This window comes from Pyxicephalus adspersus, chromosome 1, assembly GCF_032062135.1.
Source record: "Pyxicephalus adspersus chromosome 1, UCB_Pads_2.0, whole genome shotgun sequence".
Classification (NCBI taxonomy): Eukaryota; Metazoa; Chordata; class Amphibia; order Anura; family Pyxicephalidae; genus Pyxicephalus; species Pyxicephalus adspersus.
This window is the reverse complement of record NC_092858.1, coordinates 29071433-29086629: the sequence shown is the minus strand read 5'-3', so window position 1 is coordinate 29086629 and position 15197 is coordinate 29071433. Positions and strand designations below refer to the sequence as shown.

Here is a 15197-nt window from a genome sequence, read left to right as displayed (position 1 = left end):
CATGAAAGGATAAAAACGAGGATGAAAATGTATTTCATTTGCCAAGAATCAGGAACTCAATATGATGAAAGATTTATGAACTAAACAAAAGGGGAAAAAAAATCATGTTAATAAAAATACCCGACACTCCAGACTTGTCCCTTTGTTGAACATATTCTGTCAACCATGATTGTACTTAACTAATTAGTGTATGGCCAGTTGACCCACTTTACTGGTAACAAGTGACAAACTGGATGGAAGAGGACTTCTGACATGAGTTGCCCTTAACCATTCCTTTTTTTAACCCATTTATACCATATTCATGGCCAAACCATATGGAACCACTTGAGGACATTACTCTAGATGTTTGGAGCATATATGACTATTTAGTTCACAAAGGCAGCTATAGATGTGTCTGTAGAATCTATACAAACACATGTTCTCCAATGTACTGCTTTCCATATTTCACCAAATACTCATGGCCTGTGCAGGAAATTAAAGGTAAGCAGTCAATCAAGAAACAGACAGACATAACCATATCATAGTAGTGGGGTATGAGAACCAAGATGTTTTTTCCTATACATGAATCAGTAGCAATAACTGTGATAAAGCTACGGTGACTTTTCTAAAAGATGCATAAGGAAAAAAAAAAAAGAAAAAAAAAAAGAAAACAGGACCTAACTTTACAATACACACATAGGTTCGATTATGCCAAAAACTCACACACACAACACTGGATACCCTGCAAACTGTGTCTCTCCCCACTACTATATCACTGAAGGATTCATAGACCTATTTAAGCATAGCGCATCACAAAAGAGAACTTCCTGAAACCTTCGACTTTGCTTTAATGTCAAATGCATTCAGGCCGCTAGTATAGGGTGAATTTTCTAGGCAGGTGATGTTTATATATTGGAGGGGAAGGATCTAATATGAATGTAGAACACATTTAATAAAGTGAGCAGATGCCATGTTGCGCTGAATGACTGATGTTCATTTAAAAGGTTTGGCATATGATAACCTCACTTCAAATAAACACAAATTATATTTTCTGAATGATTGACAAATGTATGTTGATCAGCCCTTATTGTGGAGATACAAAACTTTTGTATGTCCCTTTCTACAACTAAACAGTTTGGACCTCTCAGGTCAGTTTAGGTGACACCAATGATCTTTGTGGCCATCAGTAAGGATGGCAGCCTTTTCACTTGCCAGCAATGTAAAAGGTATTCTTCTCACTGATCACCCATGCTAATATAATGTGAGCTTTGGGTATAGTTATTATAACAGGGCTCCTTGAAGGCCTGAAAGTTATTTCAATGGTTCCCCCATAATATAACAGTTAAGAAGCACTGCCTTACTTTATCAATTCTACTATAGGGCAGTTGTCGAGAGCTAACTCGGAATCAGAAATATATTAAAAATACAAATTAATGACCAACGACTGAGAAAGAAAGATCGGGCATAGAACTCATTGACAGTGTTTTACAAAGAGAATAAAAGATGGGTCCAAGTTGCACTCTGAAATTCCTTTCTGAAATTATCCATTACAATGACAAATGTCATGAGTTACCACTTTACTAAAAAAACATGTGAAGTCCTCAATAGGGTCACTAAATGCCCAATGTTGCTTGTTGGCGCAGCCATTAAATAACCCAACACCTCCTACAACATGCTCTTCACATGACTCATAACCAGGCCCTGCACAGCAGTAGCATCTGCAGAAGGGTGTGAAAACCTAGCAATGGTTAACATAGCCCCGACATGAGCAATGATACAGCAGATGCAGTGAGAATATTTGTTCCACCTCTGTTCTACCTGCAGTGCTTGATTACATCAGAAAACATTTGCAGAGATATGAGGCACAGCGTGCCAACAGTGCAGTAAGTACATTGCATACCCGAGCCTTGCCAGCAGCTGCTGAATTAGATCTACAGCATGTCAGGCAGACAGCAATCCTGGAATGCAGTCCACATATCCATCTAAACAATGCCGGTTTAATATAAAATGATAAAAATGAAATCAGAAAGATATTTTTTTACTATTTTAAGTTTGTTTTTATTAAATGCCATCCAAGGTCTATTTAACGTTTTAACAGTCAGTTTGAGCACAGTGTTTGCCTAAAGGAAGGCAGTTAGGAAAAGGAGACTATTTATGTCATACATTTGCATTTATTAAAAAATTGAGATATTAGGAATGTCTCAGGACCTTTATTTTAATGGAATAAAAATGATTCATAGCGGATAGGTAGGGCAAAACCATATAAAGTCCATCATCTTCCAATCTGTGGGACGTACTGAAATCATTGGATCAACAGGAAAGCAATGGAATTAGAATTTATATTCACAATAGCAACCTTGTGATGTCCAGCAAAACTGACATTTTAGGCTGGCAGATGCTTGTAAATTGAATTTCCCAGAAAGAGTCTTCTAAGATCTCACAGACACTCCACTGTGAGATTCTCAGGTCTACTCAACTGCCATGGCAGTTACAAGAATCAGAACTATACTGAGAGGGGTGGCAGAGCCAGAGACATGGCAAGAGATGGAGCCATGAGAGTTCACAAGAGGTGTAAAGTGCCAGCTAGGATTAAGTCCTGCTTATACCTGGGAGATGCTATTGTCAAGTTGGCTTTTATAAAAAAAAAAATAATGAATTTGGAGTTGACATCTCAATCACAGACCTGGGACAAGCCTACTATATTTCAGTGCATGCATAAATATTTCAGGCCAGTAGTATTACTAAGTAGTGAAAGCCAGAACCAGGCCTGCTTGTTTGAAAAGAACTCAATGGCAGCTCCAACACATCATTTCTCACAGGTTCACTTTAAGTAGGCAGAGCCTTTAAATGAAACCACTTGTCAACAGAATGCAGGCAAGCAATTCTAATTTCCAATAAAACAACGCAAAGCCGTCAGACGTATTTCCCGAAGCTTTCTACTGACGTACTTAAACATGACATGGAAATAAAATAGGGATTTAGAAATGCAGCCGATTCTCCCTGCTTCTCTCCCAGACAAGATGCTTCATGCAGCAACGCAAAGCACAAATCCTAATCCAGCTTTCCTGCAGAAAGCATCCATCCAAATCATGAAGAGCAACACTCGCCTCCCAAATCATTCACATCAACTACTTCACAGAGGGTGACAAACATATTAACAGGCTCACACCTACCCATGTGAAGACTCTCCAGACTCCAAAACCGTGCCATTTCCCCTCGAGCTACCATGCTTTTATTAGGGGGAAAAAAAAAGCAAGTATGTGGAAAAAAAGGGGATCGTCTCTAACAAATGCACAGAAGCTATTTAAAAAAAAAAAAAAAAAAAAAAATGCTCGGTCAACATGAGAAGCTGATGTTAAGCCGGTTGTAGAAAGAGCTTATTCATTGCTGCCAGACTCCACGCCTGCACATCAGGCCAGGCACTTTGAGGGAACGGACAGAGATCCATATTATGTGTAGCTGTGAATTTGGCTGCTTAAATGACGACACCATGGGGTACCCTTAGGGAGGAAAAGCTGAAAAGGGCAAAACATCAATATGAATGCGATGGAGCGGTCAGGAGTGCTGCCAGTGCAGCCCAGAGAAAACATCCAGTGCCAGGCAGGACGCTGTAGTGGAGTCTCCAATATAATCTACTTTCCAGTGACAGATGCTGCAGCAGTATGCCAGTGAAGCTGCCTGCACCACCTCTGTTGGCAGCTTAAAGGGAAATAAACAACAATTCTGAGCTAGTTTATGTGAAAGATTTTATTGACATATTTCATTTAAAGGAGACATAGCATGAGACAAATACTAGGGGAAAAAATGCTACTTGTCCGGCAGTTTAACATAGTGAAAGTCACAAGGATGTATGCAAATCAGGAATTGGGGTTCACAACATTTTTGTTCTGGGTCAGTGTTCATGGCTTAAGGGATAAATAACAAGCATTTTCAGAAGAAACGTACCGTCAACCTCTGTATTTCTTTATACTGATTGGTACATAGTGGTTCAGTAATGCAATTTAACTACTTGTATGCCAAAAAAAAAGGACACCTGCTAGCACCACAGAGCTATTTTGGGGGTAAAAACTCATTTTAATTAACATTTACACCATTAAGTTGTGGTAACCGCTTGCTTGCATGCGCTGTATATGGAAAACAAACATGTCAGTGTCATTGTGCTCCAAAATATTCAAATATGTTTCTACAAAATAAAAGTGGAACTGTTTATGGATGCAGGTGTGTAGATGGCACAACATGTTGTCCATTAATGCACTGAAATATTATAAATGGGCATGTAAGAGTTAGGTACAATGTTCGGCACCAAGTGCAGAATTACCTTTGCAGTAATCCTGAGGACAAATACTCCAAACATAACAAGATGTCAGGGTGAAGAATTTTTTCTCTTCACAACAATGAACAGGTTGTGCCATCACAACACACAGACCTTCCCTGGATGGAGGAAAGTCCTACCTGACCAGCTACAAAAGAGATGAAAATAAAACTGCTACATCTCTTACAATCTAATAAAGTAATACAAGGAAATTGCCCCCCCCTTCAAATCAACAAATCTGTTGTTTAACTGATAGCAACAGACGAGAACATATACGGTAATAGGATGTGAGAGATCTGCCTGTATCTCTTCCTGCATCACTGGATCAGCCATGATCTTCTCTGCTACCAAGCAGTACATGCCGCCACACACAATGACATTTCACTCACATAAAAGACAAACAACCAGCACACAACTGTTTGTGAATAGTGAATGCATTGTGCGGAACATTAGACAGATTGCAAATTTCTGTGACAGCTCTGCAGCTCCATTTCCTGCCAATACATCCTCCACCCAGAAAAGCTCAAGCTCAAATAACATTTTCACACTTCACAAAGTGACAAAGTTATCACTCAGTAACTTACATACTGTTAAGCAAATAAAAAAAAATTGTCCAAGTTCTGGGCTCCCATGGTGTCCTGCAGCAACATATTATCAAGTATAAATAAGAGCAATTTGTAATGCTTAGATTAGAATGTCAATTTGACGCTTGGTTTATGCAGTGTCCTCTAAATTGTGAAGATGTGCAACAAAATCTTGTTTCATCTGGTTGAAAACCATTATCATCTGACTTACAGGGTTTCTTATTGTATTAGGTAACAACATATTCTGTATTAGGCACCTATATGGAAGCAGTAAGAGGTTTAAATGGCACACTTGTCTCTAAAAGTGTCCAGTGCTGTGCATGGTGATCTGGATAACATAGCAAGCATTGGGTTTGCCATCTTCTACTGTTCACATTTGGAAAAATCTATGTGCGTTAGGTCAGTCGGCCCTGATATGTTGAAAATGTAAATCACTGTTGCTATACCAAGAATGATATAAACTAAACTATCTAAGTAACATAACAAAACTAAGTAACATAATACAGATATTCTCACTTTACATGGTATTTTCCTGGTACCAGATAGTTGAATCATATAGCACAATCAGTGAAAGGCAATTACTCAGCAAACCAGCAGACCAGGAAGTGCTATTTTTTGAATCACTCTTCTACAAACAGTAATAAACTACACAATGCAGAGTGCACATATGTCATCTGCAAGGTGAAAGGAGGGGATTTCTTTATCCTGTACCACTCTCAAGATTGTACAGAAGAATATAGACAGGCATAGACAGAAATCTCACAAAATCAACAAGTGGCATAATATGTTGTGGTCATTAACTCTATTCCTACAATGCCTGGACCCACTGCATTCTCCTCCCCGACTCAGATTGTTATATCAAGAGAGACATATTAGAAACATTTATTTTCCAGAAAAAATGAAAGCATGAGCTTCTACAGAACATATGTTTTTAACATCTCAAGTGATGCATCATTTTGACCCACATGGCCTTCTTATACCATGAAAGTCAACCAAGTCTATCACATTGCATGCAATTATGAAGCCATGTATGGTAATCCAAACTGAAATGAGGAGACATCTCTGTGTCTGTATACAATGGGCCTGATTTAAGTTCCCCAAGGCTGCAGAAGATAGACTATCATAGAAGAACCTGGGTGAATCAGCAAGCCTAGATTGCATCTAGTCAAGGATTGAAAACATTTGCCAAACGATTTTAAGAAATCCATTCCAAACTTGCTGGATGACCCTTGATAGTCTATCTTGTCCAGTCTTGGAGAGCTTCAATAAATCAGGTCCAATGGGTATGACACAGTGCAATGGTAGGATTTCATTTAATCCAGAACTCCTAAAACATGGATTGAAATAAACAGATAAAAGATTCATTTCCAGGAGACGCGATAGACTGAATGTCACCAAAGTCATGGCAAACCCCCTCAAACAATTGTCACTAGAACAGATGGAATATTTCCTGTTTACTCTCCTAGAGACTACAGAAGGATTGTGGATTTCCCAATTGACATTAGCCATAGAGAGAGGGTCCCTGTCCTTCATCACCAGCCAAGACACAGACAGCAGTAAAAACTTGATAAGGATTAAAACACTTCCACCTATCTCTAACACTAGAAGAAAAATGTTTTTTTCTGTGACTTAAACACACAAATGGGTCTGATTGAGGAAATAGTGAACAAAACATCACAAGGTATATTGTATACATTGCCAAGTGTTCCAATATCCCCTACAGCCACCAGTTACAGGGATTCTGAGATTATTTCTTGTTACAAGATATGTGAAAGAGTAGACAGATATAGATTTAAAACAAGAGAACAGACTTTTTTTTCAATACAAGTTAGCCATAAAAGTAAAATATAAGGACTTACTGTTGGAGGCTCTTATATTTCGCTTGCGTCCAACTCTATCCAAACCAATTGGCGTGCTTTGTGAAAAGGCAAACGGTCGTAATCGAGCAGAGACTGCCTTGTATGGTGGCACTTTATGTGATGGTATAGGAGGCCGTGGCACTGGCTACAAACAGGACAGAGAGAATGTGTAAATAATGAGAATTTACAAAAACTGCCTAAAAGGCTCTGTATTATAAATATAACAAACTCATATGCACCATTTGTTAACTATTATGAATTTATATAGCACCAAGCTATTATGCAGAGCTTTACAGAGCCCATAGTTGTCGTGTCCCTGGTGCTCAAAGAAGCTCAAAATCTAATGCTACCACAATCACATTTTATTGCCCCTAACAAAGGCCAAATTTCTAGGGGGAGAAGCCAATTAACCAATAATTTGTTTGGGATATGGGCTGAAACTGTAGTTCCCACAGGAAACCCACAATAACATAGAGATAACAAACTTCATTCAAATGGTGTCCTGGTGAAATTAAAACCCAGGACCATAGTGCTGCAATGTAAGAGTGCTAACCACACCATGAACTCAAGTACGAGTTTGTGTGGTATTTTCCTATGTCCAGGCACTTGGGGAAGAGGGCTCCAGTGGTGGAGTTCAAAGTGAAGGTAAAGGTAAGCAGTAGCTTAGTTTATTTTCACCTCTCAGATTTTGTTATTGTGGAGTGAGGCTCAGTTAACATTACAAAGTGGCTTTCAAGCTTATAAATGGTGAAGCCTTCATCACTTTAAACAGTGTCTTTTATCCTATTAACCCATCTATTCTATAACCTATGTCATTTTTAGAATATTGATTTTTTTCAAGACTAAAGATGTACTACTTCTATATGTTATCTTTATCATATTGGTGTGGTGTGTGGTATCTATTTTGTGCGTCACATAAGAATAAAGAAGTTTTCATAGTGAAAATGATAATAAAAAAAACCCTACCAGAGATTGACAGGAAACACAAGATCATCAATTACTATGTTAGGAAATGCATGCACTTAAATCAACTAGGATTATAGGAGACTAAATTAAATTAAAGAAATGTATAACTCTGAAGGTTAATATTTTATCTAATGGTTTTGTGTATCCTTCAGTATCCTCCAGAAAGATGATATAATTCTATTTTCTAGGTCATAAAATATGTTCCTGTGGGTAACAAGAAGTTCAGTTTTGAAGAAGTTGTCTGGGGTCATCACACATCTGCTGTGCCAACACCATATTATCATATATGACCAGAAATAACATTTTTCTTAGTAAGTATATACATACACCATTGAAAAGGAGAACATTGACAGCAAAATGTTATAAATTAAATGCACAACCAAATTGTTTATATTGGAAATGAAATGTACTCAAAATGTAATAAAATTGCTTGTACCCAAGGAATAAATAGTTCATGCAGATCACAACCTTCAAGGTGTACTATAGATCAAAATCTGATATTTACAGATAAATTTAGAAACAGAAGTTAGTCAGAAAAGGAAAGAAACAAAAGGTTACTTTTAGAGCATGCATGATTTTATTTTAGAAGAACAGAAGTTGAGGTTGAAGTTAGAGCTGGAAAGTCTTTCATGTTGTAGAGAAGTCATGCTCCAAGTCTTACTTGTTGAAGCAAATTTCCGTTTTCTTCATCTTCACTGGTTCCATAAAAGTTGACCCCACCAATCACAGAGATGGGTCTTCTTTTGCAATTTGTTTGGAACTCAGCTCTAGGCTTATGGATGTTTGGTTCTTCACTAAGGGACCTTGAGGGAGTATTACAGTTAATGTTGCCGTCTTCTTGACAGTCCATGGGGACAGAGTCTTCTGGGATGGAGAAGCTACGACTGGCCACCTGACCATAGTCTGAAAGTGGCCTTGGCCGGCAGCGACTTTTACCTGCAGCCCGTTTTCGAGAAGCCACCTTTTGGATATCTGGCTTTTCCTCATCTTGTAATGGAGATTTTGTCCAGGAATCTTCAGTAGTAACCTTTTTAAAAGGTGAATAATGCAAGTAAAGTGACCTGGTGCATGCTAATTAAGACATATTAAAAATATTCTCAGAAATGGGTCCTCTAAAATGTCAAGAAAAGGTGTCTTGTTAGAAATGTCTCCAAGCACTTGTGTTTTATTAACTCTCTATTAGAGCTAAAATTGGAACCACTGCCAGTCCCCAATATGATGTGGATCTACCTAGAAGCATAGAGTTACCGACAATTTAACTTCGTAATGAAAGGTGCAATCATTCTGTGGATCACACCAAGAAAAAAAATTCTTCTGAAAACGAGGATATACATTTTCCTTAAAACTGCAACCATCTAAACCAATAAACATGTTTTTAAAAAGTACGGTTATACAGTAAATCCAAAGTCCAGATATTATAGCATTGGTTGAGGTCCACTCACTTTCTGATGTATCATGACCCAAGCCGCTATTACCCTACCTGCAGCAGCCAGGATATTTTGTGCTTTTGGTGTCTGAACAATAAAGGTCATAATAAAGGCCTAATAATCTGGCATGTAGCAAACATTACTGTCAACAGTGTGTGGGATATAAAGGACTTTAAAAGGAAAGGTTTAATAAATAAATTCCAGCAGCCTTCCTTCCAACCCCCAGGCCTTTCCACCACCACTACCTGAGAACATTTCAAAGTAACATGGGAACACCCATAGGAACCGTTAGGAAAATAAACCAAAAATCCTTAATTTTTATTCTGTGTAATGGCATCTACAATATCCAGAATATGAAGTGTGACTGCAAAAATTGCTTTTTGCCAATAGTCATTTGGCCTAAAGTCAAGATATGCAATTATTCAAAGATCCAGAAAACACTGAAGTGTCTTGTAAACTGAAGCAATGCTACAGGGCAAAGTTAAAATTTCCCAAATTAAAGTTTACCAAATGTTTATTTCTAAACCTAACACACAAGACCTTTTCCCTATTACAAAGCCAAGTCATTTACATGTAGCCAGTCCCAAAGTCTCAACTGTGACCATCTGAAAACTATAATTCCTAAAATGTATGCCCTTGGTATATAACCGGCCCCAAAAGAGGCCTCGCTGTAATTATCCTTATTAGCATTAAAGCAATGGTGTATTATAATGATGGTAACTTTAGCCATGACACTAAACAAGTAGCACAAATAATATTTGAAGCAGAAAGTTGGAATAAACAAACGTTGTTTTTTGATATTTCAAGAGAGCCAGTCATAAATAAAATTACGAAGGCATTTGAATACTTAGGCTGCGTACACATGTTCAATAATGGTCGTTGGAAAGGATCTTTCATAATGCTTTCCAACAACAAAAGACTTAACAAGCGATGCACATGCAGTGCCATTCTGCTCTATGGGGAGGGGAGAACGACGGAGGGGCAACCCGCTACGCTTTCTCCCCTTCACTTCCATAACAATCGTTCACGGATCTACCAGGACGGATCCATGAACGATGTTGGACGAGCACTGTACACACGCCAGATTCTCGTCTGATACTAGCCCTGATGTGATTATCGGATAACAATCATCTGATGTGTGTACGTAGCCTTAAGCTGCGTACACACTTGCAATTTTTGTCGTTGGAAAGGATCTTTCACGATCCTTTCCAACGACAAGGGGCTGCAAGATGCATGAACAATGCTGTACATACAGCACCGTTCATGCTCTATGGAGAGGGGAGGGGGGAGAGCAACGGAGCGGCACCCTGCTGCGCGCTCTCCCCTTCCCTTTCATTACGATCGGCTGTCGTCCATCGTTCGTGGATCCGGCAGGTCGGTCGTCCGGACGATGGACGACACCGACTGTACACACGGAAGATTTTCGCCCGATAATTGGCCGATGCCGATTATCGGGCGATAAAAATCTGCCGTGTGTACGTAGCTTAAGTCTTTTGTCATTGTAACCGTCTGATAATGAAAGATCTATATTTCTTGCTTAAGCATTTTCTGAAATGCTATTAAGCAGTTAAAATAATCAGGCTGCATGCTACTACACCTCATGCCCTTTTGGTTGTCTGATGTTTTCATTAAAAACTGCACCGTCCATACCTCTATATTTCTCTATCCTAAGGATAAAAAAAAAAGCAATGACAAGGCTAGAAAGGTAAGAACCTGGTAATAAACATATATCAGGAACAATAAAACAGCAACTAACAAGTAGCACACGTGTCTGGTCATAAATGTTTAGTCCTTATTTATATATACCTATATAACCAGTTTAATGACCTTGCATTCATCTACACCCCTTAAATAATGCATTAAATAAGCAGTATAAAAAGTGAAGAAAATAAAACACAAAGAAAAAAATGGAATAAAATAAATGAAGAAATGCCAACGTAAAACTCCTGAAAGGTAAAAGAAGTACTTTCATTTTCCTACCTCTTTTTCGGTAACAGGTAAGGGGGTCCCACACACACACTGAAACAAAATACAGCTGACTGTTGGCATCTCAACCAATAAGTAATTTCAACTAATACCCCGACATGCTTTACACAACAAAAACAGAGATTTTCCACTGATCTGCACTACAATGTTTGCTTGCTGTGTTTGCAGGTGAACCTTGTACCTTTCACAAAGCTGCAGACCAACGTCAGCGGTTAGCTCACCAAATGTCAGCTCAAGGGAGAGACTGGCTAGATTCTTCTTCTAGGGAGAAGAAGAATATATTATTTGCTTAAATCACCTCTTCCCTACATCAAAATGTGTGTTGAATTAAAAAGGGAGCACATGCTACATATACTGTAAATGTAGTGAGCTCGTACTTTAGTTCAATCATTAAAATAGCAGTAACATTTTTAGAAAAATTCATTTCTATATTTAATATTGCTGTTTGTAGGTCATTCGGTACACACACGTTTCAGCCACATAGAGCGTGTATAGTTTTCCCTGAGCTGACCAACACACTAAAACCATTAAAATGTCAATATGACTGCACTTTTATAAAAAGTCAATACTCTCCCCGCCATGTACATTTAGATGCACAGACTATACATAGAAACAAGATACTGAGAACTTTAACATCCATCGATATCATTATTTACAACAAGCAGGTCTTCTTGTAATACTTATCTAAAAAAACACCCTGAAAAAATAATTATTATTAATAATAATATTAATAATAAAGTGCACTGGAAAAATGTTGTTAAATTTATCTTATAACATAGAGCAGAACGGCATGGTATGTACAGTGCTCATTCATGCACCTTTCAGTCCCTTGTCGTTGGAAAGGATCTTTTACGTCTTTAACGTCAGTTATTGAACGTGTGTACCCAGCCTAAGCCAATGCAGCTGCTGATAGTAATGTTACTCCACTGATAAGAACTACAGCAATTTACTAGATTATTATTCAGAGATTTATAACTGCAATAAATTCACAATAAAATAAATTGCATGACACAATCCGTAATTGGAATTCAAAGATCTTTCAATATACAGTACCTCCGCTGGCTCCAGGTAAAAGAGCCATGGCTCTCATTTAGGTTATGTATTATTGTGTCATTTTCACATCTTCTCTTCCCTTGGTCATTTACAGAATGTGGAGCAAAGTTGGGGAAGAGAGGGTGTTGGTGAAAACAACCCTGGTCCATTCTGAGCTCACATTTGCATAACAATCAGTGGTTGTGTACATAGATCAGTAATTGGGTATGTATATGTATGAGGATCAACACACAAAGATGTATTTATTACCAAGCCATAAACTTTGCTTACTACTGGGTCACTGGAAGGCATGATGTCTAGATAGAGCTCCATGACATTTGGCCGATAATATCCTACTTTTTCCAAGGTCACAATCAGTCTGGTCTGCTCATGCAGCACTAATGCTATTGGACACAAATCTGATTTTGCTCTAGATTAACTCACAAACACAAAAGCAAATTAAATCATGATGTTAAAAAGTAATTTGCCAAGCCATCTCATGCACGATATTTGGTCCTTCTGAATACAAGTGAAAGAGCTAAATTACATCACACAAAACCTTCTAACCTGAGATATTCAGTTAGCATCATTAAAAATAAATAATAATAATTGTCGTTAGGAAAGATCTTTCATGATCCTTTCCAACGACAAACAACTGCACAATGCATGAACAAGGCTGTACATACAGAGCTGTTCAGTTCTATGGAAAGGGTAGAATGACTCCCCTTCAATTTTATTACGATTGTTCGTCACCCATCCTCCGTAGATCCGCCAGGAGGGTCGTTCGGATGATGGACAACAAGCACTGTAAGATTCTCGTCCGATATAAGCCCTGAGCCAATTATTGGATGACAACCATTACACTTGCGTACCTAGCCCAAAACAAAAATAGTTTTGCCCCAGAAACAAATTCTTACTAATGTCAAATTGCAGGTTTGAAGCTGAAGAGAAGAATGCGATCTATCAGATTTTCTTTTGTTTTCACACTTCCATTAGACAATGATAGCTGGTCTTTTTTTTTTTCTGTTGCTTTTACTGCAAATCGTTAAATACAGGTCAGTGTTCAACCCAGGCAATTTTTTGAAGCCGGGTGGGAAGAAATTATAGGCAGATGGCAGCCCCTGTATTGTCACCCAACTCTTCAGTAACCACCCAGAAACAGCCGGGTGGTTACTAAAAAGTTAAAAGGGGCCAGGGAGAACACTGCAGGTGCATGTGAATGTCATCTGATGGTAAATATTTTTCACAGGTGTATTCACTTAAGGAATTAAGAATCAGTAAAGTAAATGTTAATTGGAGCCTAAAACTGTGTTACTAAACTTTTGTTTGATTCTATTCACATGAAAACTGTATCTTCATGCATTGAGGCTTATTAATATGTTGTCAAACCATAATCTAATTTATTTGCATTATACCTAGGAGGTGCAGCATTCTAGACTGCTTCCTCTTGATTCAGACTAAAGAAAACCTCCTATTTACATTTCCATAATACTGGTGGGGAGATTTTACTGGAGTCCACAGAAAAAATAAATGATAACACTGGGATTTCACTTCAACAGAAGCAGAGCACATTTTTGTGCTTATCAAACAGATATAACAAACCCATTCAATGCTATGAATTGTATACACACACACACACATATATATTGTTATTGCAGGGTTGTATGGGTAAAGAGAAGAAACGAAAATAAAACACCATAGCACTATATCAACATAGACTTTGCCATTTAGTTACAGTAAACAGAAGAACAATATAATCACCTGTCTCCTGGTTAATATTTAAGGTATATGTACTTCTCAGTAAATGGATATAAATAAAGTAAATGTATATAACTTGGCAAAAGTTCACTCAGAATGATGCATGCAACTTTTCCCTGATCTTCAGACCTTTCTACAGAACATGAACAGAAATGCCTCTGCCTATATGGAAAGTGAGATCTCTGTTCGTATTCCTCTTCACCTCTACTCGTATATTAACAAGATCTGCGGACAATACAACACACACCACAGACACAAGATGTCCAACTGCTGACCTGGCCATAGACTTTCACCATCCTCTCATATATAACCTAATTCTGATAGAGGTCAGATCACTGCTCACCTTTCTATAAGCCAAAAAGTATGAACTGTGCAGGTGTACTGGGGCTTCCAGTCCAGGGGATCACCAGCACCAGAAAACATATCTATCACAATCTAATGTCCCTAACATAGTCATATGTCATTACCACAGTCCAAGGTCAATTTGGAGCGAAGCCAATTAACCCAAATACATGTTTTTGGAATGTGGGAGGAAACCACCCCCAGGGAAAACCTTTGCAAACACAGGAAAATCATAAAAACTCCATGCAGATAATGTCCTGGCTGAGATTCTAATGAGCCACCATTCTGACAAAGGGGGACAAATCTGACTGGAAACAAGCACTTTCACCCGTGCCATCTCTTTAGGTAACCCATACTGCTCTTTAAATCCTTCGTCATGAACAATATTCGTATTTACTTGTGTGTATTAAGCTAAGCAATTAAATACACACCTTCAGGTCCAAAGTCTCCTCTCCCGTCAATGCTTATGTGCAAGTTTTTTATAAAAAGGGTAATGGCCAAAAAAATCGAAAGGACATATATATTTCAATAGAAAAAAAAGAAAAAAAAAAAAGACGTTGCCATCTTGGTTATTGGGAGGGGGTGATAGACAGTAAAACTAAAGAAAAATAATAAAATAGCTACAGGTTCACTTCAGATGAAAAGGTCAGCAGATTGTTTTCTTGCTTTAGGGATAAAGAACAAGCGCTCATACAACAAGCCACCCTGAAGGCTATCAGCCGGTTGAGGAATGAATGACATAACTTGTTTGACAAGTCAATATGTTCTAATAGCTATGGAAAGGATGAATGTACACTTCCAATAGGATTAGACTGAACATGTACAGGTGTCCTGAAAAGTCACGTACAGTGGGGGTGCTCGGTGTTGTACCTCGGAAGCCCTATTTTTCAGTGACTGCCCTAAACCAATTTAGATTGCAGGTTATATATTCAGAATGCAGAACATTAAGTCT

The 15197-nt window shown here is 38.2% G+C and overlaps 1 protein-coding gene across 8 annotated transcripts in view; it reads right to left on the bottom strand.

The window, feature by feature from the left end:
• SPATA13 (spermatogenesis associated 13) overlaps positions 1-15197 on the bottom strand; it is a 56298-nt gene that overhangs the window by 25659 nt on the left and 15442 nt on the right. For 4 of the 8 annotated variants that reach the window (XM_072404873.1, XM_072404850.1, XM_072404859.1 and 1 more), the window contains 2 exons: positions 8362-8727; positions 6735-6879 (listed from right to left, as the gene is read on the bottom strand). In XM_072404873.1, coding sequence (XP_072260974.1) covers positions 6735-6879; positions 8362-8727 — 511 coding nt within the window. Of the gene's footprint in view, positions 1-3152; positions 3330-6734; positions 6880-8361; positions 8728-11107; positions 11364-15197 lie in introns of those variants that run through there. The other 4 variants (XM_072404863.1, XM_072404894.1, XM_072404888.1 and 1 more) reach the window with 3 other exon arrangements.